The sequence below is a fragment of the Canis lupus genome, chromosome 36, assembly GCF_003254725.2.
Source record: "Canis lupus dingo isolate Sandy chromosome 36, ASM325472v2, whole genome shotgun sequence".
In the NCBI taxonomy this organism is placed as follows: Eukaryota; Metazoa; Chordata; class Mammalia; order Carnivora; family Canidae; genus Canis; species Canis lupus.
The window spans coordinates 7,573,299-7,600,461 of record NC_064278.1 but is presented as its reverse complement, the minus strand read 5'-3'; the positions used below and the strand labels follow the sequence as shown (position 1 = coordinate 7,600,461).

Genomic DNA, 27,163 nt, shown 5'->3' with positions numbered 1-27,163 from the left:
CTGGATGAAGTTGAAAAGCTCAGTTATGTATCAGGTTGGATTGCTAATTAACCGATACGTGACTGGTTTCAGCGGTTCTGGTATAGATTTGGCACTAATGTGAGTTTGAGTTTCACACGTCCTGCATTTGGAATAATGGTCTCACATCCTGGTTTGCAAGGCTGCTCTCCCCCTCCGGGAGGCATATTTATGAAAATCGAACAGCTTTGTTAAGCAGTGTAAGCCGAGGAAGAGGGGGATTTAGAAGGCAACCAGGACTCTTCACTAGTATCATGATATTAATGGCCACAGTATCATCTATAGGAAAATCGAATAGTAAATGTTTTCGCTGTAAGTAACTTGGGAAGAGGGATTTTTATTTTTACCAACTCACTCAATTTGCTACACGAAGAGCTGCCATTTTAGGAAGACAGAGGAAGTTAAAAGAAAAAAAAAGATCAGGGACTAAATATAGAGATGTATTTTCAGTGGAATGTTATTTTTTGAGTGAAACTGGCAAAAAAAAAAAACCCACAAAATGCTCTCACTAAAAATATATTATTTCGAACTAATTTGTCAATTGAAGATCTATAGGTATTATAAAAAAGTTCTGTAGCTTTCTGTCATCATATATTGATTATAAAGCTCAAACGTGGTAAACGTGAACTTGGAGCGCAAACGACGGCTTCTTAATTAACGTTTTTGGCTCTTGGCTCAGGTGAGCTCATCTTCCTGGTGGATTGTGTCTTTGGCTGAACCCGAGGCATTCTTCTAGTTGTCAGCCATTACACATCTTGTCTTCTGGAGTCAGAGCATATCTGCAAAATAATGAAATTGATTTTTAAAAAGTTTATCCTTGTTCGCACAAAATACATTAAGTTACGACCATTAGTGATTTAAACAGGAGTGCTTTGGGCTGTCAATACATATGTGTCTGCCTGAACATGAAAAGTTGCATCTCTTGACTCTCTCTTATGTTCATTCTTTCATCAAATTTAACTATATTAAATTTTTAACATGTCTCATTATTATAATTGTATGGTGTAATGGAGACATTTTTGTACAGTTTTAAACCCGTGCAGTGATGTGATATCTTTATTTTTTGTCCATATCAATTATATAATTGTTTGTTTTGTTTTGTTTTGTTTTGTTTTGTTTTGTTTTGTTTCCCTAGGCAGGAGCTATAAATCCAACCGTAAAGCTCTTCGTTGTAAAAACCGACAATCTCATCTCAGGCACCAATACAACTTCAGTAGAGATCTCCCCTCCTCCTGATATTTTAACAGGGTAAGAGTCTTGATCAGAATGTGTGGGCTGTACACAGTTTCATGGATCTCATGGAGAACATTTTAGAAATGAATGGAAGAATCAGGCGTAGCATCCCAGGGTGTCCCCCAGGGTCGAAAGCCATTCCTTCCTTCATCAGCCATTCTTTGTTGAGCTTCGATGTCCTCATGCTGGGCAGGGTTCTAGTGATGGGGTCTCACAGTGAATAGAGTCACCACAGTCCCAGGTATCATGAAACCTACACTCGAGGTGCAGGAGGGAGACAACAACCAGGTAGACAGAGCATCAGCTGATGACAAAAGTTGTGAAGACAATCAAAACAGGGCAAGGTGAAGGTGATGGTGGGGGGAGGTCAGGGAGGCTCTCTCTAAAGAGGTGACCTGTGAGCAGTGACATGAGGCAGAGGGGCAGCTAGCCACCTGAGTAGCTGGACGTTCGGCGTCCAGGCAGAAGAAGAGCAGGTGCAAAGGCCCCGCAGAGAGAATGCCCTGGTGCATGAGAGGACCTGCGAGGGGCCAGGTGACCAGCGCGGTGCAGGTGGAGAGGTGAGTGATGGCAGTGAGGTCAGATCATGGGGGCTGTGCAGGTCCTCGTGAGAACGGGAGAAATTCAGGGAAACTGTCACATTTAGGGATCCTCATGACACCAACATGCCTCAGGATGTCACTTGCCTAAGTAATCACTGGTGGTTTGAAATTCAACCGCCGTGCACCCTCAGCCCCCCGTGTTTTCCTGTAAAGATAACCATGGTACCGCATGCAATTTATGGCCGTTAGTTGCTTTCTGTTCATTTCTGCTAATTATGTTGGTTTTCTTGTTGCTTTTAAATGACGGCTAGTATATACTGAGCGCTCGCTATGTGCCAGACACAGGGCATTCCCGCAAGCTTTATTGTATTAATCTTTAAAGTAACTCCAACAACTATAATTATATGCCTCTTTTACATACCAGGAAATGAGGCCTGGAAGTTACAAAAATGACCAAGTCGGAGTCTGTATTCAAACCTGTCTTTCTGACTTAGAAGAAAGAGCTTATAAATGCTCTGCTGGGTGTCTCCCTCTGTCTGAATTCAGCCCCTGCCCTCAGGTTCCTGAAGTTATTATCAGAGCCACATGGAAGCATCCTTCTCAGGATTGATTTACCACATCAGGCAGGCTGTAGGCTCTGCTCTGTCATTATTAATTCATTGATCTGATTAGAAATAACTATATTCACCCATTCATTTGGAGGAAAAAATCAATTATCAGTAAATTTAAATTTTTTTTTTTCCTGAGTTTGCCCAATGGTATGAAAATTTACCTGGAGATTCTAGAATCTGCTGTTTGGCCCCGTCCAGTCATCTCTTCTATGAACATTGATTGAGCACCCACTATTTACATAACAAATGTAAATGCCCTGAGCTTCTGTCTTTCTAGCACTTATGACCAAGCAGAGGATATAACATATTCCAATAAATGACTCCAAAAGCAAATACTCCAGAGGGGTAGACAGAAGGCCAGAGATATTCCAAGGAGAGGAAATAGGTTTCCCATGACCCCAGGGATCAAATAAAGCATCCTAGGGAATGTGTGGATTGAACAGGAAGGATTCCACAGGGCACCACTGGGGTGGGGGAGTGGCAGAGGGTGAAGGGGAAGGTCACCCACAGGTGGGAAAGTACAAGGCTGTCCAGGGAAAAAGCAGGAGGGCCTGGTGTGACCTCTTAGTCTACAACCGACATCTGTCCGCAGGGAGGATGAGCCATAAGCCCTTGCTCTGAAAAACATTAGATCTGGAAGGGGCTTTAGACATTACTCGTGGTTTACAAACTTTTTCAAGGACCCAGAAGCCTTGGTTTCCAGTGAGGTATGGCACAGGAGTGCAGTACCAGAAGCCAAGCAAAAGATTACTGCTCAGATGGCAGGCATAGGCCTTGTCTCCCCTGCTTCCCCCAGGAGTCAGGATATTAGACAGAACCTGCAGGGGTTCCAGAACACGCTGAGAACACACTGGGACACAGAAGAGCTAACTGAGGCTCAGAGAGGGAGACTCGTTTGCTCAAGGTCGCACAGCAAGTTAGCATGGAAGCTGGGAGCAGGGACAGATGCCTGGCCCTGACGGGCCAGACTCCCTCAAAAATGGAGTTTCATGTGTTGAGTGTTTCCTGTGGGCAGGGACCATGCTTGATGCTCCGCTCACATCTCGTTTGACACACTGCCTACCGTGTCATTGTCATGGCCATTTCCCAAGGCTTCATCTGTGGGGTCTTCCCCCCCGCCCCAACTTCGAAACCTCATTCCAGGAGCTGACCTCAGGAAATGTGTGCAAGTCTAAGGAATTAGTTGTTGCCCCCTAGGAATGAATCATTAAGTCATTGTTTGTAGTTCTTTATGCTGCATTCCTGGTGAGGACGGCTTCACTCACTAGGGATATTTTGTGTGAGACATATTTTACTGAGGAATCATTTCTGGAAATGCCTCAGGAATGTGTTATAGAGGGAATCATAAATCCAGTTCTGGTCTCCATTAACACCAGCAAGGCCACAGCTTATCTAAAACCAGGCTCGAGGTCCTTTCTGGGGAAAATGTTCTAGCAAGCAGTGATGCCCCATTTTCTGGCCTCATGCTAACATCCAGCAGGACCAGGTTAATCCCAGCAAGTTGCGCCTCTTAGCAAACTGCCCAGCACCCTCTGCCGTGTTTCCCAGCAAACCGCTAGTTCCTGGAGAGTAGGAGCACCTGGAGTGTAGCCCTAGGGGAGCGGGCATGTCTCTTCTCTTCTCTGCCCCTGCTCTCATCACTCATTTTCCCTTGAGGCCATATCCTTGCGTCACAGAACTTCTAGCAGGTGAAATCCTACCAGAGACAGGGAGCCTCCTTGCTGCGTTCATTGATTTAGAGGTTAAGTGGATTAGATTCCTTAGGCTGTTTGGTGGTATTCATGACTCCTAATGGGAATTTGCAAGCTCAAAATCTTTGAGAGAAAACAACATATACCTCCTACTGCTTTATTTAGAGCTCAGTTTCCCATTGCTGGATTAAAGTAAGAAAGTTCTACAGGTAGGGGCCCATCTTATAGGAGTTATCTCCAGTGCCTCTCAGGGGGCCTGGGACACAGCAAATGCCCAATGAATATTTGTAGAATAAATGAATAAGCTCATGCGTAGATAAGTGACGTATGTTATGTATGTGAGTTTATGTGTGGGGAATCGTGTAGACAGCCAGCACCCAAGATGACCCTCGAAGTGACCCTGCATAGCAATCCCTCTTTTCTGCTTCCTCCCAGCCGTCTGCAAATTCTGTGGCCTGAGCTAGAGGATTGGGAAGGGCGTGTTCTACTCAGGTCACCAACCCCCCCCCCCAGAGCTGCTGAATGGTTACGGGGGGGGGGGGGGGGCATCACACCCAGCTCATGACCTGCCCCACCCTGTGTTATCTGCTCCCGAATGATGCAATAGATAAATGTGTCCTCTGAATAGCTGATGATCCTTGATCTATAGAGATATCAGGTCCGAGGTTGTCACACAGGAGATACTGTACTGGACTGAAATGGCCCGGAAGCTTGTGACACTTCAAGACAGGAGCTCACATGCTGTGCTCACAGGCCCCCTGTGATTGGGCTCCCCCCCCCCCCCCCGCCTCACCCCACCTACCCTTCTCCTCAGCGATCTGTCAGCAGCCCCGGGAGGGCTGGCATCCCCATCAGAGCAGAGTGGCATGGAGCCCGGGGCCAACGCTGGAAGAACGCCTGCTTCCCTGGGTGATTCACCGAATTAATCACTCCACCGTCTGCATTTGCTCTCAGGAGCAATTTCCCTCCAATGTTTTTTCCAGTTAGTAATGCCTACCTGATGTTGAGTATCCTTCATACACCAAAAGAAACTCTGACACAAGTTGGGGGAGTTAGTGCGACCCACCAGACATTTATTAAGTGCCCACTATTTGCAAGGCAACGATCGCCCTACAAAGGGATCCTCTGGAATATGACCTTCAAAAGCAGGTCTCTCCCAGTACATTCGAATATAATCTGCTTTATAAAATGCAGCTATTTAGTTTACACACTCTCTGTACGAATAAATAGACCTCATGGAGTGAGGAATTTTATCCGGAAGAAAAGCAAGAGGGTGAAGCTAGCCAACAATATTTACCAGAGAGATGGGTGGAGGTTCTATAGAGGGAGCAACTGGGAACAGCAAAATCTGACGCCAGCTGCTTGGTCTGAATCGTGGCTCCAACAGTTCCCAGTGTGTGACCTTAGACAAGCTACTTAGCTTCTCTACACTTGTCTTTCTTTGTCTGCAAAACATGAATTCTAGCCTTCCTACCCCATAGGCTGCTACAAACTTTATGTTGAGCACTTGGAAAGGTTCCTGGCACGTAGTAAACTCCCCATGGGTGTGAACTCCTGTTATTCTGTCCAGAAATCACTCCATTGCTTTAGTATTAAAGTCTAACCATACTCTCCCTGCAGTAACCCGTCCCAGAAGTTAGAGAGTTTATTGGATCACTATGCCCAACCTGGGATGGGCAGTCTCCGGCTCAAGGGAAGGCCAGGCTGCCTGATGGCCCCTTTCTGCCCCTTCCCACCATTCAAACCAGTCTACTCAGTAGACGCCTCTCTGTTTTTACAGATTGACATCAGCACACAGGGGCGCCTGGGTGGCTCAGTTGGTTGAGCACTTGACTCTTGGTTTCGGCTCAGGCCCTGATCTCAGGTCACGAGATCCAGCCCCAGTGGAGCTCGAGGCCCAGCAGGGAGTCTGCTTGAGATTCCCATTCCCTCTGCCCCTTCCACTGCTCGAGCAGGCTCTCTCTCTCTTTCTCTCTCTCTCTCTCTCTCCCTTCAAATAATTTTTTTCAAAAAAAAAATCAACCTGCAGAACAAAATATAGTTGATAATCCTGCTTGTTGGATTTCTCTGGTCTTAAGTGGGACTTAAACCTTTCAATAAAAAGTACACTCTGCCCATTGGTTCCTTTATATATTTTTTATGGCTCACTGACATTTCAGACTGGCATGATCTTGGCTCAGGACTATGTTATGCAGCGTCGTTCTGTCTCCCCTTAATTCCAAATCCTAAAGAGAAGCTGTGATTAAACAGAAGTATGTTTACATGAGAATTCAAAACGTCCCGTCCGCTTGCTGCGCTTGCTGGCAAAGGGCCCTTACGGAGGCGCCAGAGGGTGCAGAGTACACCTTGGGCTGCAGAGAGTGACAAAGAGAGTGGAAGATACAGGTTCGTGGACTTTTGATCTAGAAACGGGCAGGGAAGGTGCCAGGTGCATGTGAGCTTCCTGGCAGGCTTCCCAAATTCCAGTACTCCGTGTTTTCAAGTGGGGGAAAGTTACTGCTGATTTCTGAATCCGAAGTATAATCTATGGTTTTTAGCAGATAAAACACTTGTCTTGTTAAAGAGTTTTCTTCCCTCCCTGACCTGCCCCCCGCCTGCCCTTTCTCCCGACCAGGCCACTTGAGAAAAGGGAAGCCTGGTTCTGGTGCCCATGATCCTAATCGATGCCCAGGGATCCCTGGGACAATGTGTGCATGTATGTGAAGAGACATTTTTTTCCTCCCTGGAGAGAGGGACATGGTTTTCATCCGATTTACAAAGGGATTTGATCTGTGAATAGGAACCATTGGCATAGAGCAGGGATCAGCACGCCAGGACCCACTGGCAAGTCCAGCCCCATGCCATCCGTGTTTGATCTGCAAGTAAGGAAGGTTTTTAGAATTTTGATTCGTTGGGAAGGCAAATCACAAAAAGAGTAATATTTCATGACATGCGAAGATCAGACGGACCTCAAATCTCAGGGTTTCACTGGAACACGCCCACACTGGTTTGTTTAGGTATCGTCTCTGGCTGCTCTTGTGCTGCAAAGGCAGAGAGAAGTAGTTGTGACAGCACGTGTGGCCCACAAAGCTTAAAATATTTACTATCTGGCTTTTTGCTGAGAAAGTCCTCAGACCTCTCGTCTAGAGAGTTCATCTCAAAAAATTTGATTTTCTCCCTTGCATTTCATGATTCCATCCCCTTTGCAATCATTTACTCCCTGGCCCCAGCAAGATTTATTTGCCTTTCCATTTTCTCATCTAATGCCTGTGGATTGGGCAAAGGGCAGAAGACTTGGACTCAGTGAGGGCCCCTTGCTCCTGTTCCTGCAAAGAGGCGCTCACACTCTCATACCCTGCAGCCTGGCAGCCGGTATGACTGCTGGCATCAGGCCGGAAGGAGGGGCATTTGCAGAGAGCTCAGGGGATATTTGAGGGAGACCTGTGGAAGTCAGAGCATGGCAGTGGTTTCAGACTGAAGGGCAGGTTGAACAAAGGGGGGACGCAGCTGGGAAATCTCAGGGGGTGTTCATGGAATACCAGCCATGCAGACTGGATGGTGGGTAGGTTCTTACTGAGCAAGGGAAAGGGCTGAAATGGAGAGGAGTCCCTACTTGTGGGAAGAGGGGTTTTGCTGCTGGGTGAAGCGGTTGATCTGTCTTCAGGGCTTGCCACCTGCAGTGGGGACAGCCAGGAGGCACCCCTGGGGGCACTAACCCAAGAGGTATCCCTAGCTACAAGAGGGGGATACGATGTGCTGATCCAGCCTAAGTGCTCCATAAATATTGGTTGTCTGCTTTCGTGTCTGTGAAGGGAGTGCAGGGGGGACATGATCTGTGAGTTCTGAGGACAGCCAGTTATTTCAGCCACAAAGAACTCCATAGGATTTTCCCCTTCTTCTGTGCTGAGCGCCTGTTTTGTGCCAGGTATTCTGTTAGGGCCTGGAGACACCCTGTGAACAAGAAGCCTGTGGCCCTGCCTCCGAGAGCTTGTGAGCAAGGAGAGCAAAGAGACACAAGGAGTGGGGGTGGCCACAGCCCGTGAAGAGCAAAGGAGCATTTTAGGGCATCTTTTAGTGCATTCGGGGTGATGAGGAAGATATGGCCATGGGGCCAGTCAGGAAGAAAGGGGAAGAAAAGATTCCCTTGGAGTTTCTCTGACAAAAGGGAATAAGGCTTCAATCAACCAAAATCATGCAGTAGAAACGCATGATTTAAGAATGGTCCTTCAAAATCACACTGAGGGCTACGAGGAACAAATAAAATAAACAATCCAGAGCAAATATTTAGGGAGGCCGGCTGAAAAGTAAATTGTGAATTCCCTGCATCTCACTATAAAAAAAAAAAAAAGAGTCCCAAAAATGTTTAAAGGTGTGCGTTGGAGGAAGATGCCCTGCTAGAGAGAGATAGCTCCATTTGCATAAATCTTATATTAAGGTTCCTTGATTTTTTTCACATGGTTCATGTTTTGACTCTTGAGAAAAGACTTTTACAGCATAATTATTTGATTTTCAAAGTTTGTAGAGATGTGAATCAATTTTTCCCCTTTGAAAACGAAGTTGAGAAAAGGGTCAGTTATAATTTCACCCCAAAAGCAAAAATTTTCTAAAGAAGCACGTCAAATTACCAGAAAATATTTGAATCTCAGCCAGTGTCTCTGGCCTCACTGTAACGTTCTTTCAAGACAGCAGAAAAGAGATGGGAAATGTCACCCTTGCCTTCCTAGCACCACCAAAGGCCAAGTTGAGGACTTGAAAAATCCTGAGCTCTAGTGTGAGTCACGTTTGTGAAGCCACTGTATGATGTTAGCTGTTGTTTTTCCTGTCAGATGTATTTTAATTTCCATTCAAAACTAAATTACACTTTAAGCTTTCAGAAAAGGTAAAAAATTGTGATATTAAATGGTTTTGACAACCATTTAAAATCATATGCTTATTAAGATGGATTTCCTTGAGTAGAATGTCTATCTGTACCAAGGTCTGAAAATAGTTATGCTCTCTCCTTCCTTCTTTCCTTTCTTCATTCCTTCCTTCCTTCCTTCTTCCTTCCAGGGATTACTACTTGTGTGATGTGACATGGGTAAACGAAGAAAGGATTTCTATGCAGTGGCTCCGAAGGATTCAGAACTATTCAGTCATGGATATTTATGACTATAATTCCACCAGTGGATGGATTTCCTCATCGGTAAGGTTTAATGGGGGATGTTCTGCTTCTACAGCTACATGTGACCCAAGGACTGTATGAAAACAGGGAGAATGAATGATTGGGAATCAGGAAAATAAAGTTTGAGTTTCTTTTCTTTCTGACTCCATGTCAGATCCTGTGGCAGTGGGTAAGTCTTGACTAACTTTTAGAGAATCTGGTATCTGGTGGTACTTCCATTTCATCTATACTCACTAGTCATACAGTGTTAGTTATGGTTATTATCACTTGGGGCAGGGATGATGATTGGAAGCCCAGAAGACAGAATTTGGTGTCAAAATTCAAAAGGCCCAAGAAGGCTGCAAAGTCAATGAAGTTTGTTTCAATAGAGAAAATATGGGGAGCGGGGAATACGTGAAACAAGTCAAGTAGCAAAAGGCCACAGATCTCTTGCCACCCTGTGACTATCTTTCAGCAGTATCAGTTTTAGAGCATAAAAAGATAACTAGTAGGCTGAGAGGGTGGCAACATGAAGACAAAGGCAAGTGTTAATTCTGTCTTGAGGTGCTGGGGACAGGGCATTCCCCACAAGAAACCACAAGGTTCAGCTAAGCTGGCAAATCATAATGAAAGCCCCTTTGGGAACCAGCAGCCTCACGAGAGGTGAAGTCCAGGGAAGGTTTTTCCAGCATATGTCAAGAGCTCTTCTCCAGGCCCTTTTCTGGTAATAGAACGCTCTGTGCCAACATACCTTCCCCTCTACACACTCTCCATGCTGGTTGGGCACAATGCAGATTCTTGCCTCAGAAAGCCTGGGCACCCTGAATCTTGATTTGCCCATTTGTTTATTTATACACTGCATACCTACTATGTCCCAGGTTCTGTGCATAACTTTGGATTTAAAAACAAACAAACAAATTAGACAACATGCTGGTCCCCAAAAGGTGTATGTTTTAATAGGGCATGCCATTAGGATAATCAATGATAACAGTTGCCGTTTCTTGACCACACACAGTAGCCAAACGCTGTGGAGACAGAGATTCTGGAGGTGAAGGAGCTTGCTTACATCACAGGACAGCCAAAATGCAAACTAGAAAATGCAAGCTCTTTGCTTCCTGCAAATTATATCATCCTACTATCAGGGTATCGTGCCCTAAAAGGGTAGAAGCAAAGTATGGAGGGAATGTAGGACCAAAGAAGATGACCCACTCAACTGGGACAGGTGATGGGAGATGACAAGGGAGGCCCAGAGCACCCTGGGCAGATAAGGGTACAAGGAGGCTGTGAGCAGAGGCTATGCTAGGCATCCAGCAAATGGCTTGGAGCACCGGGGTCTGGCTTGGAGCACCGGGGTCTGGGGCTCCAGAGGATGAGGGCCTGGGGAGAGGCACCATGGTGAGAAGTGGGGGTGGAGGTGGGCTGAGACTCGGGTGCCGTTCTGAGGAGCTTGGACCACTTGTCAGCCACGGGGAGCTGTTTCTCGTGGTCAAGAGGAGAGGATCACAAGGAGACAGAACTACATGTTGCCAGATGAGGTCAGTGGGGGTTAGGCAGGGTGGAGGGCAGGCTGGAAGAAGAAAAGAGCAGCAGGGTCTCCAACCAGGAGGTCACAGCAAAGGCCCAAGGGAAACCTGGTGAGAACAGAAGCTAAGGCAGTAAGGGTGGAGAAGGACGAGAGGAGTCTGAGAACCAGGGGGCAGGGGCTGCGGGGGTGGCCGTGAGGGGGGAGGCGTCTAGAGTGACTCCCAAGTCTCTGGCTTGGGTGAGCGGTAGCACTAAACAGAAGAATGAAGGCGTCAGAACAAGCCAGCGGGGAGGGAGGCCAGATAAGCGACATCATCTTCTGTTCCGTACGTGTTGAATTGGAAAAAGCGGGGGGAGCTTCCAGGGCCACATATGGAAGATGGAGCTCTAGGCAAGAGAGGTAAATGTTCTAATGCAATTATATAAACAATCGTAGCATGACTGCAACTATGTAAGTGGAGATAACTTTCAATTATTTTAAATAAGATGATGCTTGTGGTACCACGAATCGTAGATAAAGCACAGAATTGAGATCTTGCTTCTCTCTGAAACACTGCCCTTGTGTTTTTCCCTCCCTAGGCACAAAAACACATTGAAATGAGTACCACTGGCTGGGTTGGACGTGTAAGTGCTTAAGAGTTATGGGTTCTTTGTAGTATGAGTCAGACACTCAGAGCCATTGAACACGTACCTTTCCCAGGGGAGGGCCCCGTGTTATTTGCTATTAACAGAGATATTACTTGACCTATTTTTCCAAATATTTAAATGCTCCCTGCAGAGCCACCTTTCAATGGGGAATATAAAACATGCTCAGTTGGAAAAAGTAACAGGACAAGTGAAAACTTGAGAGCACACAAAACAAAAGACATACTCTAGGCAAAGTGTAGTTCCTGAAAAGTCAATAAAGCAACCGTTGCTGGAAAGCAGCTAAGATGCCGAACCTGCTGGTTGACCTCACCTTTGAAGTCCTGGGCTTTGGAGGCAGAAGACGTGGCTTCCGTCCACCGCCCACACGAATGTGTGAGGAGATGCGACCATATCCAGCAGCAAGTCAGCCGCAAGCACGCCACACTTGCTGCGCATCTCCCTGTGGAGGAAATCACGCTTGTGTGGCTTCACGCTTTGCTAGGCCCCAGATGCAGAGTTTTATCCGGGAAGGCATGGTGACCCGCAGAGACTTGTCACGCTTCTCGATCCTGCCACACTACGCCTTGGGCAGAATCACCAACCGTGTCACTACCAGACCCTGGGCTGAAACAAGTTAATGAAGGATCTCCAGCCACTGTGACGCCTTCTAGAAAGATGATGAACAAATGTCATCTAATTTTTGTGACCACTTCTACGAAGCCTCCTTTAAGAGAAAAACAAAGGGACAAAAAAAATACACACACACACACACACACACACACACACACACACACACACACATATATATATATATAAAGATTTCCTTCACATCTCTTGGGGCAGAGAGGGAAGGCCCCTGGTCCAGAAATGGGACCCCTTCCAGCTGGGCTCAGAGCTCCGATAGCATTCACACGTCCCTTTTCTTCAGGCATTGATTGGGCAGAGGGGAGAGGTTTGCCAACATGAAAAGTGGTTTCCTCCATGGCAAGAGACACGCTACACTTCCTCACGACTCTTTGAAAAAAATATGTTTTTTCCTCTCTGTATTTAACCAGACAGATGCCACTTTTCACACATTTCTACTAGGCACAACTCCATCCAGGGGAAACAGGGAAATGTATTAAAAAGATAAGGCTGTGAACACAGGTCTAGAGAGGGGAATGTGTTTCAGAGCTCTGTAATGAGAACACCAAGTGTACTGCACGCCTCAGCTTGCTCCATAAATGAATCCACTTTGAATCACTAAATAGAAGAGGGAAGCATTTTTCTTCCTTCCCAAAATGGGAGCTGATGAGAGAGGAAACATCGAGGGTAAAGTGAACCAACAATTTTAAAAGACCATCTCCTACCTGCTCTCAAATGTAGTAAGGAAACCGAAGTCGTAAAGCAACATATTCCTTTCGGGCTGGGATAGATACTCTTCTGCTTAAACTACATTATGTTCTGAGAACTCTCTTTTATTGAACTGTGAAAAATGGAAATTTTATACTATATTTCCATACAACTACTTTTTTTGTAAATTGTTGATCCTATTTAGCAAAATGAAACGACTTACAATAAAAATGGTAACTCTAAGAATGTTTCCATGTGAAATACACGACAGACATCCCTTATACTATCCGGTCCAGAAATGGTTAAAGACTTTCTGGCTCTCAAAAAGAAATATGGATTTAAAAAGGAGGGAACGGATCCCTCAAATTAAAAACCACCTCTTATCTGAAACCGTACAAATAATAGTCTGTTTCAAACAAACAAACAAGCCAACAAAACAGCAACCACTCATGGATGCCAGAAGGCAGAGGTAAGGGGGATGGGCAAAACAGGTGACGGGGATTACGAGGTACAAACTCCCAGTTGTAATAGTAATAAGAATAATAATCTGTTTCGAGAAAGCAAATCTGTGGCATTGAGGAAATTTACTTCTTAAAACTGAAAGGCTAATGCTAATTTTTGCACATTGATAGCCACAAGTCACACAGTTAACCTCCATAGAGAGACGTCTAGAGATGACAATACCATGGCTATGTGTCAAGAGTCCTGCGTAAACCTCTTTATATGCTCTCTCTCATTTGCTCCGGATAAAACAATTCCCCAAGGGAGATCTCTTTGTTTGTCTCTCCGAGGAGGAGAATTTTCTCTTGAGGTGCTCTGGTTTCACTTGACTAGTAAATGAAGCATGGGCTTTGGGCAGAGGTGTCGAGAGGACTTTCAAAAATTAAAGGTGGTACTGAGATGAGACTAATGTGCTCTAATCTTGTTTTATGTTTTCTATTATTTTGTAGTTTAGGCCCTCAGAACCTCATTTCACCTCCGACGGGAAGAGCTTCTACAAGATCATCAGCAATGGAGATGGCTACAAACACATTTGCCAATTCCAAATAGATAAGCAAGTAAATATTCCCACATGATTTATTTCAGGTTGATCTCTTTTTTAATGAAACTAACTTGAAGTGGAAATCGTTTGGTAAAGTCAATCAATGTGCACTGATACCCGACTAATTCAAATTCCAAAGTGGTATTTGGAAGATGACGGGATACAGAGAGGAAACCCAAGAAGAAGGCCTAAGATTATCTAAATTGCTGCTATAAATGAGCCAATCCTTCAGTTAACTTTGATTAGAGAGTTTAATAAATGTCTTTTTAAAAAATCCCATTAGGATTGCACATTTATTACAAAAGGAGCTTGGGAAGTCATCGGGATAGAAGCTCTTACCAGTGATTACCTGTGAGTATTCTAATAACTGATAGGATGTAAAACATGCTTGTGGTAATCACACCCTCTTTGCCCAGAAATAGGGGAAAATCTCCTACAAATAAAGAATAGTCTATTTGGAATGTGTTCAGTACTTTTTTCTTTTTAACATACGGAAGCCTTAATGATTTTCACATATGCTTAGCAGATTTGATACCATGCCACCAAGCAGCTCTACCTCTTGCTCTTACCTGCTTTACATTAGAAGAGCTGTAGCCTCTTTTTCTTAAAACATCTTGGAACACTGAACCGGCATCAGGGGCATCGTGTTAAATTCGAACTGGCACCGAATTTTTGGAAGGCTTGGAGAGGCTATTTTATCTTGGCCTTACTCTGGAATATGGAAAGCTTTACAGAGGCTGTCAACTACCAGGCACTACTTGGTGGAAAGGGAGTGTTTGTTTTTCATTGGAACCTAAGGCACTTGGATAATTCATTATTGGGTCTCACGGCGGAGGATGTTTGCCGCTGCCCAAAGCAGTTTTTGAAGGTCCTCCTTAGAAGTGATTCTGCTGCTCTCAGAAAGATGGGGCTCCTGTCATCTAGTAGTTTGTGTTATAAAAAAGAAAATGTGGAAAATAATATACGTACATGGGCTCTCGACGTCAGGCTAGTTGTCCAGTCACACTTTTCTTGCAAAAGCCTTTTTTTTTTTGAGTTTTTGCTTGCCACTTTAATGAAGGGAGCAGTCTAAAATATCTGATTTCAGGGACTGCACTCAGATATTTTAGTGTGTCTTAAAAAATAGAATCTCCTATTTAGAGATAACGAGAAATATGGCTTCTGGGGGTGAGGGAGCAGGGGAAAATGATCCAAGAAGGGCCAGCATTAATGTTTGGTGTTGAGTTAATTAGAGGGTACTCAACTTTCTTTAAAAACATAATTAATATCTATTTCATTTGTTTTCTTCCCAGATACTACATTAGTAATGAATATAAAGGAATGCCAGGAGGAAGAAATCTTTATAAGTAAGAGCTAAATCAAATTGTTGACTTGAGTCTTTGTAGCTGAAGAACAACTTCTGGGGTTCTTTTTTTTTTTTTTTTTTCTTTTTTTTTCCCCGTGTCTTAACTAACTGGAATTGTAATTGAGCGCTTTCATTCCTTTACAAATCAAACCCCAGGTGTCAGCAACACAGAATGACTTTATTAGACGTTCTGTGTTATTTCCAAACAATGGGAGGTTTGAGGTTATCATGAATTAATTCATGTATTTCTCACACATTAAGAGAAAGTCTTGAGCACTGCTTTGGCACTCTGATACATTTGAAACCAGAATACGGCATTATTCAATTCCATCTTTTCATGTAGTCTTTCATCAAGCACTTAATCTCCACCATTGGTTTACAGAATCCAGCTGAATGACTACACAAAGGTGACATGCCTGAGTTGTGAGCTGAATCCAGAAAGGTGTCAGTACTATTCTGTTTTGTTCAGTAAAGACGCAAAGTACTATCAACTGAGATGTTCAGGTAGGTGTGAAGTGACGGGGGAGGGGGAGCAGTGCAGACACAGCGACCAGGTCTATCCGGGTGGCCCTGTCCTTTCCCTCAGCCTGCACACTTTCCCTGCCTTCCGCTCACCAGCTGACATTCCCTCCTCTCTTCAGACAACATTCTTACCAACCCTCCTGGCTCATTCTGCCCATCTGTCCCTTTCTGTGTCCAGTCCGGGAAACACTCTTTGTGCCCTGCTCAGTTTTCTCCTCTTGACTCTGAGGACCTCTCGAAGTCACCCAAGTCCCCTTCTCTCCAGACACATCTAAGTGGTGAGTTAACCACCTTTCCTCCCCTTCTAAGAGACTCGCATGGCTTGCTTATGACTGAACACACACAGACGCACACACACACACTGGAGGCTACGTATCACCGAGGCACTTCATCGTTTATATAGATACACAGGGTAGAGTTTTGATTGTGGTTTTTTAATTGTAGGTTTATTGATTAGTATTTTATGTGCTTGCCCCTTTAAATGGGAAAGCGTCTGTGGATAGTGCCTGTCACCCAACCTGCTCACTGTTCCATCTTCTGTTACTATTTTATTACTGTTTTCTTTATTATAAATGAAACTTGGCAAGGACAGGCGACGTGACTTCACAGGTCACACAGCTACTAAGAGGCACGACGGGATCCAAGCACAGGTCTCCACCTCCTGAGCCCTCCAGGAAGCACTAGGCTAGATTACTTCTCAAAATGCAAGAACCTAGATACTCAGGAAAAAACTGTCCTTCACAGGGAAGAGATCTCCAAACCAGCTATCGGAATCTTTCTTTACTAGCACATTTTCTTTATCATTACATCTTCCTTCCTTCCTTCCTTCCTTCCTTCCTTCCTTCCTTCCTTCCTTCCTTTATTTTCTGTGACTGTTTTTGGTCCCCATTTCTTGGGCAAGCGTTTCATACTAAGAACTGTGCTAAAAGTTTATATTTGTAGTCATGTTTGATTCTTAAGAAAACTCTATAAAGTAGATATTATCCTCCTTTTATGTGTAAAGAGATCGAAGCGTCCATACGGTGCCCTGAGTTACACAGCAGGTGAACCAGAATTCAAAGCCAGGTCTCTATAACGCCTTCACTGGGGCTCTGACCAAGAATGAAACGTTCGTACTATCTAAATGCATCAGAATTAAACAGCTCACCAAGTAGCTTTTCTGTACATTACCTTCTAGTCTGCAACTACCACAGTTGGGCTAAATAGTGAAGATATGTTCATGCGAGAAAAACACTTTTGCATGCCAGAAAGGAATGGCTTATCCAAGTCAGGCACTGTGCAGATGTGCCCCCTGGCTCGGGACGCGGTGGGGTAGGGGCAGCAGTGGGGAGCCCGCCCCTCCCCCGCTGGAGCTGGCCCCAGAGCTCCGCCCCGGGGGGCGGGGCCTGAGGGGCGTGGCCATGGCCCGGGTGTGGATCTGGGGCAGGGGAGGAAAGACCCCAGGGTCACGGGTGCCCTGGCTTACTGCACAGACGAGGAAATTGGAGGCAACATGTGCCCCAAGCACCCAGCAGGGCCAGAGCTTCATTCTTGCTTCATTCCACCGAGCCCTGTGCCTTCCCGGTAATATTTCTGAATCTCCAATTGCACTTATTTCACGAAAAAGGAAAACCAGCTAACACTTAGTAAGCCCCTTATCTACTGTGCTATTTGTTCTATCCGAGCTAACTGGTTTTGAAATGGTTATCGAAGTTAAAGGGTAGCAAATAGCCATTTTTGAAAAATATGCTATCTTCTTTTCTTACAAAGCCTCACCTAAAACATTTTTCCCTGTTTGTGTTCACAGGCCCTGGTCTGCCCCTCTATACCCTGCATAGGAGCAGCGACGATAAAGGTATTTCCTTAACATTTCACCTTCCCTTTGCTCTTTAGAAAAGTGTCAGTGAACAGGATCAACGTGTTCTTAGCATAGTGGGGGGTTTTTTGCCTTTAGAGTGTTTAAACAATGACTGGAACTCCGGTGTATAATCCAATGTATAGTCCCATCAGTGAATTGCCACTTGTTCCTTAGCACTTTGCACAATCTGAATTCTTCACATTGTAACGAATTACTGCCGTCTGGAATATTTATTTAGAACTGAGAGTCCTGGAAGACAATTCAGCTTTGGATAAAATGCTGCAAGATGTCCAGATGCCCTCAAAAAAACTGGACTCCATTATTTTGCATGAAACAAGTAAGTTAAATTTCTTTAGGTACAGAACTCCTCCTGGAAACACCAATAAAAATATAACTAAATGTGATAACTTGATCTGAAAATACACATTCTATGTTATATGTACATCTGATTTAAGGTTATTTTTTCTATGAAATAGTGTCATGAGAACTGCAGGTTTTACTTTTTTGTTTTGTTTTGTTTTAAAATACAGTACCACTCTATGTAAGATTTATTCTGTTAAGAGGAAAGCATTTGGAAAAAGCACACTATTGCCACTTCCTTTTCCTTCTGTTAGTAGCTCTGTGCTACTGTAAAGTATTAATTGCATGTTTAACTTAATGATATCTTAATATCTTTTACCTTTAACCCAAAGAGATCAAAAAAATATCTGAGATGACTGTATAAAAAATAAGATCTGGCTGCAAAATGTTAAAACTTCAATCTCAGGAGAGAAATCTTGAATTTTCCCTAATCATCATCTTGCCACAGTTAGGCTCATGCCTGTGCTGGGAGCCTGAGCATGGAGGACGTGTAGGAACCATGGAGGACAGGGAGGGTTATTTGGAACAAAATTGAAATTTTGTAGTTTGTTAATTTTTATTTGTCTTTTGGGTCCCCCCCCCCCCCATTAAGAGCTAGTTACTCATGGAGGATGGTGGAATCATCAGGATTGATTTAAGTTTTTTTTTTTTAATGTAAGATAATAATAGAAAAGATCTAAAAAGATTCAGTGGAAAAGATCCATCCAATTTTAAATGGCAGGAAAAGTGCTGGAAAGTAGAGGGTGCTTCTGAAGAACAGCTCAGAGCAGGGCTGTTCAAACTGCATGTGCCTATGAATCACCTGGCACCTCGTTCATGATCCTTTTGTGATCCAGCAAGGCAGGGTGAGCCCCAGGGTTTTGATATTCGCTCCAAGGTGATGCCGGGTGCTGCTGGCCCTTGAATCAGGCGTGCTGGGCAAGGATTTAGAGTTCTGGAGAGCTACCTGGGCTGCTGGGGCAGAAAGCATTGCATACTGAGATTTGACAAGCAGTGGGGGACCCCCGAATGTTTTTGGCTCAGGGAAGCCACGGGATCGGATGGACAACCTAGTAGGGAGGGGAGTGAGACAGGATCTGCTGGAGCTGGAGAGTCCATCTGGGAGGTGGTTCTACATTCGAACCCCAGAAAAGGAGGGCCAGGGGTGGGGGATAGGGGAGACCATGGAGGAGGGGCAGAAGGAGGGGGGACTGGGGATTACAATGAACCTCCCCCCTCCAAAGAAAAAAAACCGCGTCTTTGGAAAGATGTAACCAGAATACTTCTAATCAACTAGAACAGATTCAAACAAAGGAGAGATCAAATGGTGGGTTTGGCATATTTATTAAAACATCATGATCAACACATAGTTTGACATTCATTGAAAAATAATGAAGACTTAAATTTTTGTCCTTATAATCACATGTAGGCAGAAGACATAAAATAATCAGCAAGATACGAACTGAAGAGAAATCTATCTATATAAAGGCTTTACTTCTAAATCTTTCTTTTTTTCCTCAACTAAAATCATTTTAACAACCAAAAAAAAGAAAGAAAGAGAGAAAAGAGAGATAAACAGAAAAAAAAAGCAGCAGCCCTGGAGATAGGGATTTTTTTTTCCCTTACAGATTAAATCTACTGAAGCTGGAGGTAATCTAATTAAAATATAAAATATCTCTCTTTCTCTCTCTCTCTCTTTTTAAGATTTATTAATCCAACTCATGATCTTGAATTTGGGAGCAAAAGAAACCGATTCATTATTTGGGGACAAATTTTATTAAACTGATGCTAAATCAAGCACAGAGAATTAAACAGATCTGCAGTTCATACAGAACGTACACAACAGTCTGCTCCATATAAACCTGATTTCATTCTGTGAAACACAGAGCTGAAAATGGGAACTCAGCTTTGCGGTCTGGGATGGCAATAAGAATTACAAAAATGTTATTAAATCAGAACTTTAAAATAGAGTTAGGGCCAACTAAAAATCCTAAACATCTTCAAGGAAATTCAAGAAGGGGAAAACATTTTGGAGGAAAACTTAGAACATAAGCCATAAACAAACTAGATAAGTAGATCAGATGCCAAAGAACAGAATCATAAAAACAAAACATTAGCAATTCTAAGATGCACTTTTATTTTACAAGGCACCAATGTATTTAATAGATGTATTAGAAACAACTTTATTGGTTTAATCTTTACTAGTATTCTAACCTTAAAGAGAATGTTTTTGTATCTTAAAAACATACTGAATCCAGCAGTTCATCTTCTTTTTCTATTGTAAGTTAACAAATCGTTGAATCCCAACTATGATTTATTATGGACAAAGAAACCTAGATCGTGTACTAATAATTATTCTTAATTTACTAATTAATCTTTCTGTTTGTTTAGAATTTTGGTATCAGATGATCTTGCCTCCTCATTTTGATTCATCCAAGAAATATCCTCTACTAATAGATGTGTAAGTATTCAAGAGGAGGGAACAAATTAGAGGTTAACCATCATACACGTGTTACCTAGTGCAGCATATGGAAAATTAGAGCCGACTGTATGCTTTGTCTCTTCCTGAATCACTGTGAAGCAGTTTCACCATTTGCTTCTTCCATGATGTAATCACAAACCCAAACCCTTGTTTTCTACCATCTTTCTAGTGGAGAATGTAGACACCCTCTGTCATAATGGTATATGGTCATTTTGTTTTGATTTGTGTCTCTGAATACAAGGGAATTCCAAAAGAATTATCAGGTCACCAGTTTTATCCTCACCTCATGCATATTTTAACATGCAGGAGATGGACATCAGTAGTCTTCACAATTTCTTTACCTTCATTACCTTCATTAGTGACTTGGGCACATCAGGACATCAGGTTTCTCTTCCTGGAATACCACCCACCACCTGGTATTTCTCATTCTTCTCTGTGGTGAAGAGAAGATGTGATAAAGGAAATTATTCATTATTATTCTAGACTTCTTTAAGTCTCAGAGAAAGTTCTGACATCGCAAATCTTTGAACAGTAAATGTGAACTCCTGCAAATTCTAAATGTGGCATCTTCAGTAAAATATTTTTGATAATGATTGGGAATACATTTTACTTTGATGCTTCTAAAAGTGCCCCGACCTCGCACCTAATGCCACAACGCCACTCTTCCTGTCCTGGCTTGTCTCATTTCCTCTATTAAAAACAAGACAAAAACAAACCAACGAACGTGCTGGGTGCCTGCTTCATGCCAAGTAATTTGTAAACCGGTGTGAAGAGTTCTGTTGGGCCCATTACATAGGAAAGGAAACTGAGACTCATGAGAACATCACTTTTCTGTTGTAACCACCAGTACCACCCACAACAAAAGAGGGGTGTTAGCATCCAACACAGCCTTTTGCCCCGTATTTATAGTTCCATATAACAAAACATAAAAGCTCAAAGAAAGAGAAAAAGGTATTTTAAACTTCCATGTGTGCTGTTTGATTTTCGGTAAGCCTAACTTTGACTACAGTGACGTTAATTTGCTTTTGGCTTTAGCCCCAATACTGGAAACAGATATTTTTGAAAAGAGTGAGACTTTTGTCCTCTTCAGCTCCCCAGCGAGGAATGGTTAGACACCCCCTTCATTAGGAACATTTTTAAAAACATGGTAAATTTACTACCTGTTTCTTTTTAGTTGTTTTCCTCCTCCCATCCTTTGATGTTCAAATCTTTGCTTTCTATTTTTTTAAATAATGTTGTTTAATCTTAGGGAGTAAGTAACTTGTTACATAACTAATATTAAGAGAAGCTATTACTCTACCGAATCTAAAATCATTAAAATGACCAAGGCATTTCACGTGTTGTTAAAAAATGTTTACTCACCCAAGAAATGCACGAATGCATTCTCCTTTTTTAAAGTTAGAATGATACAATATTTAGTTTAAAATGAAAGGAATGCAGTGTTTGCTTTAAACCGAAGTTCTTTTGACTTCCATCCCTAGGAGGAGCAAAGGCCTGCAGGTAGAGGGGTACAGCAAGCAGACCAGTAGGAGAAATGGTCTGGGAGGGAGAGATAGTGGGCAAGTCTGGGTCCAGGAGTCCTGCAGATCGTGCAAAGATGACATATTTAAGTGAGATGCAAGGAGCTATAGGGAGCTGGTCTTGATTAACAAATGGAAATGAGGGGGCTTGATGGAGATTGTACATCCAGCTGTGTGGGAGTGGGGTCCAGCCTGCAAAGATTGCAGAGAGCAGGGAGTTAAACTCGTTCATAAATAGAATGCAGAATAACAACATATGTCTTTCAATACAGTCTACCTCTTTCTCCTTTGAAGTTTTAAGGAATAGTGTCCATTCATTCCTTGGCCCATTCCACAGGGGCTCATGGTAGCTTTCGTGTGCAGCTCTGTGCTGGGACTCGATGGGGGAATGCAGGGCATATCATACAGCAGTCAAGCAGTCCTTCTAGAAGTTCCAGCCTCGGAAATACACATGGAATGTAGGAGTGCTTGTAAGCCAGGCTGGAAGGATATATTCAAAGCTGCATTTATTGGCATCCTCATTAATTTTTCATCACACAACTTCTCCATCCCAACTATTAAGTATTTATTTCTTTGATTTCCAAGAAATATACGGCTTAGAAAATGTTAGCCTATGAAGTCTGTGTTTGATACCAATCTTCAAAGGTAAAACTGATGGGTATCTTTGAAGGAAACACACAGCCATTATAGTCGCGCCGCCAAGTTTTAGAGGAACCATCGTGGACACCCTGGTGGCTGGCACAATTTCAGGCTCATCGTCGGGAAAGATGCATGCTTCTTGTCCACAGGGAGTAGAAGAAATACAAGCACTCCTCATTTGATGCAGAAAAACCACAAAGGCTAACAATTTGGGATTTTTCACAGATATGCAGGCCCATGTAGTCAAAAAGCAGACGCTGTCTTCAGACTCAACTGGGCTACTTACCTTGCAAGCACAGAAAACATTATCGTAGCTAGCTTTGATGGCAGAGGAAGTGGTTACCAAGGAGATAAGATCATGCACGCCGTCAACAGAAGACTGGGAACATTTGAAGTTCAAGATCAAATTGACGCAGCCAGGTGAGTGACTAGGAGATGAATCCGAAGGTCATCTGACTCCCCCACCCCCCGCTTTATATTTTTAATTTGTAAAATGTAAAGGATATAAAGTGTCCTGGGATGAATCCTTTATCCTCAGGGTACATTTTTAGTGACGATATCACACTTAGATAAAAATGTATGTCATTATAGACTTATATAAAGGTTAAAAAAGACATATTTCTGAAACTCTTCTCTGTGACTCGAGAAAGGGAGTTGGTATATGTGCTCCCCCTTTTCGGGAACAGAGACTAGAAATTCATCAAACACATGGACAAACTGAGAGAGATAAATGCACCCCTGAGTAAACATCTAACTAAACAAGGAAATCATCATCCGTTTGGTCAAGGGTACGTGAGGGAGCTCAGTGTTCCTTCATAGGGTATGGAGGCTGCATTGCATGTGATGGCTACGAAATCCTACGAGTGGCTCCTACAGTCTGGATGAGGGTTACTCTGCCATTGGGGGAAAATTGTGGAGCAGAGCCTTTTTTGCTCACAGTTACAAGGGCTGTATTAAGTATGAATCACATCTCATTCTTGTGCTTTCCAATCATGGGCCCACAGATCGATGTGATCTGGCTCGAGAGATTTTATTGATGAATAGTGGTTACCACGTAATACACGTGTAAATGGGCAATGCTTTACCTGCATTGTCACAGGAACTGCACAGCATCTCTGTGAGGTGGGTGTCTGTACCCCATATTTCAGCTAGAAAAAAAAAATGCAGGCTCTTAGGTAATTTGCCAGGGGAAGTCAGAATTTGAATCCAGGTCTGCAACTCGATTAGAGTCTCAACTGCACTCTCCAGTCCAGCCGCATTCAACTGGTGAATGGGAAATGTAGTCTTTGAGTTTCTGTAACCAACTGCCTGGATGTCTAAGGAAGCATAACAAGTGGTTGATTTAAAAGAATGTTATGAAGTCATAAACTAGGAAATGCAGAAAAATTGTGAATGATTAAGTGGGCGGAGGAAAATGCTTTTAAAAACAAGGAACAACCAACGAGAAGAGAGACAATTTATTAAGTATCTCTAAGTCTCATACACCAGAGTTAATGATTAGCTATTTTCCTTTAAAGTAAAATAGAAAGAAGGAGAGGTTTAGACTAGAGAGAGGGGGAAAAACTGGCTCAGGAGGAAGGCTGTGATATTTTAAAACTAAATTTTAATTTTTCCAGATTGGTCCTCTGTGAGAGGGCATAGTGTCCAGGGCTTCTCAAATCCAAAACTACAGAATTGGGTATCCACAATATACATCTCCAGTTTAAAAAGTTAATGAGATGTAGTGTATTTATACAACAGCATACTGATTCAGCAACTAAAAAGAACTATATACAGCAGCATAGATGAATCTCACAGGCTGTTGAATGAAAGAAGCAGGCACAAAAGTGTGTATCCTGCATGACCCACTTCATAGAAAGTTCAAAACCAGGCACAAATTGGAATCTTATCTTTTTTCCTTTTGCAAAGGGGAAATGACCCAGAGGCTTCTGGGGGCGGCGGGGGGGGGGGGGGAAGCAATGCACTGTATCTTAGTTCAAGGATATACTCATTCTGTAAAGTTTATCAACTTGTACACTCATGGTTTGGTGCACATTTCTATACATATGTGAATGCCAAGTTTTAAAAGTTTACGGGGGAAAAAATAAAAGTTTATGGGGAGGAGATAATGAGTTGAAAACTACTTACTTTTAATTTTTTCTAATATTGCTTAACTCAGGGCCACCTAAGGCATATATCTATTATTGAAAAACACAAAATTTTCAAAATCACATATAGGTCACTGTAAGGGTTGCCACCCCCCATACTACAAAGTTAAAGAGCCCCATTTACTAAATTTCTTCCTAAAGCAAACAGATTACCTTTTGATGTAAGGCTAAGATTAAAAAGTGACTGCATGAAACACTTTTCTCATTTCTCTAACTGGATATAGGTATCCTGAACACAATTTAGTGGCAAAAAGACTTCTTAATCCGTCAAGGAAAAATTGCTTCCTATTTAATGGTGCTGAGCTAACTAATCAACACCCAGCAGAAGAAGGGATTTATTTAGAGAATGGTGTTTAAGTTCTCAGGTAGGGGGCCTAGAGACCTTTCTCAGCCCTACCCAGATGTTCTCCATGACCCTCTATTTCTCCATTGCGAGGGCAGCCTCTCTTAAACTGAAAAACATCTGGAGAGATTTAAATTCAATTATGTAAAGAAAAGTGCATCTGGGCTGCAAATTTTTATATGAAGCTGTGAAAAAAACTGCCAGGATTTGTTTTCTGTGAATCATACACACACACACACACACACACACACACACACACAAACACACAGACAAAATTTTTAGGGACTCCAACAAAAGTAAACCTTGTTCGTCCAGCTCTTAGGTTAAAAAAAAAACGATAGACATCTGTCTCAGGTGTTTATTTGATTGCTGGCCATAATTAATCTTAGATTCCAACAGGAGGGAATAGAGAACAAATGGCAGGGTTTCACATTTGTGCACTTATCCTAGTTTTCTATACACAATGCAATACTAATTCACGGACTTCTTCCATATGTTTTAGACAATTTTCAAAAATGGGATTTGTGGACGACAAACGGATTGCAATTTGGGGCTGGGTGAGTAGTTGTTTGGCTAATGAATCTATGTGCATATAGTTAGTAAATAGAATTCGGAGCACAATGATTTATCCTTGGCGTGTAAATATTTAGAGATGAAAATCCTGTATTTTTAATCTAAGAAGACCCCAATAAAATGTCCTCTAGGCAGTGAGTCCCTGCCAGTCCCTGCCAGTAAGGTATACATCTTTGCTTATTATGATTAAGGGGGAGAAGGGAGGGAGGCGAGAAAGGGCGAGAGGGAGGGAGGTGGGGAAGGAGAGCAGGAGAGAAGGAAGTAGGGTGATTTTTCTTATGAGTCAAAGTCAGTAAAGATCTAGTATCTATCGCTCTTTTTTCCTTTAATTACTATCCAGTAAATTTTTGATGATTTTCCGACTTAGACCTGTCAAGCAAAGCCACCAGGGCTCTGCAAGTGTAGTCTTTAGATATTGTCCAATTAAGGCCAATTTAAGCCCTTCTCTACCATGCTTTCTATCTCTAAAGAGGCACAGTATATAAAGATGTGAGAAATATGGAAACTGCGACTCGCTTACCATATGTCCTGAATTCCTTTACCTCCATAAAAATAACCATTTCCATTCCTTAGTCATATGGAGGGTACGTAACCTCAATGGTCCTGGGAGCAGGCAGTGGCGTGTTCAAGTGTGGAATAGCCTGTGGCACCTGTCTCACGGTGGGAGTACTATGGTATGTAATTACTATCAAAAAGATACGGAGAGTTGACCTTAAAATTTCAATGACAAAACCATTCCTGTCTGAGTTTCAGTGTTTCTACAGGAAATAAGCTGATTCATTGTAGATGCACTTTATGGATACCTAGAATCGAATGATCTCACTTACTCTGCTATTGAGAAAGGCTCGGTGGTATTGGCATCTATACATTTAGTTATCGACAAATTCTGTTTTCTAAATTTCAAAACATCCCTAACGCTACATTTCTGCAGATAAACCCTCCCTTAATTTATTTTATTTTGAGTTTTTGGGTTTCACATATTAGCAGAATAGAAGCATGTATTTCTTTTTCTTCCAGTAAAGGTCAAAGACAAATAGGGCTTTGGGTGGAAAGAGGAGGGTAGGGACAGGGGAACTCATGATTGTCACACACTGTCACTGTCACCCACACACACACACTGTCTCTAAATTAGTGAAAGCCGCTCTAGAATCTCTTCTTCATCATTGAGAGATAATTCTATATGGCATCATATATATGTAAGACTATAATTCCCTAGAGGGAGAGAATGAACATTAGTACGCTAGGTAGGAGAAAAGAGTCAGAGATGGTGAAAAGATGAATTACTTTCCTGCACCTCTTCAGACTCCATCTCAAGTCCTTTATGTGATAGACTTATTGATAATAAATACACTTGTTACATATTTTTTGCCCTAATACATGGTAGTACCAACCTTGTAGGAAACTCTTATTTAAAGGCTAAGTTAGAAGAGGCCAACAAAAAAAAGTAAAATAAATAAATAAACAAATAAATAAAATATTGTGATCTTTCTGTTAAAAAAACATTGGAAATCACACTTCCGACTTAGTCCACACACAATGGATTTGTTTTCATATAATACTTTCCTGCTTGATATTAATTGTTCCATTGGAGAGCTTGTTTTTGGAGACCTCTGGTGGTCAATAAAATAATAGAAGCAATCTTTGTGAGTTTAGAATAATAAGAGGACTTCATTAAAT

At 42.7% G+C, this 27,163-nt stretch overlaps 1 protein-coding gene across 1 annotated transcript in view; it reads left to right on the top strand.

The window, feature by feature from the left end:
- The window catches only part of DPP4 (dipeptidyl peptidase 4), a 78,838-nt gene that overhangs the window by 37,617 nt on the left and 14,058 nt on the right, over positions 1-27,163 (top strand). Inside the window, 14 exon segments of the mRNA XM_025471054.3 lie at positions 1,154-1,266; positions 9,124-9,256; positions 11,318-11,362; positions 13,648-13,755; positions 14,023-14,090; positions 15,032-15,085; positions 15,467-15,588; positions 17,393-17,440; positions 17,682-17,780; positions 20,174-20,243; positions 22,649-22,843; positions 25,416-25,470; positions 26,060-26,128; positions 26,130-26,160. Of these exon segments, the coding sequence (XP_025326839.1) occupies positions 1,154-1,266; positions 9,124-9,256; positions 11,318-11,362; positions 13,648-13,755; positions 14,023-14,090; positions 15,032-15,085; positions 15,467-15,588; positions 17,393-17,440; positions 17,682-17,780; positions 20,174-20,243; positions 22,649-22,843; positions 25,416-25,470; positions 26,060-26,128; positions 26,130-26,160 (1,210 nt within the window).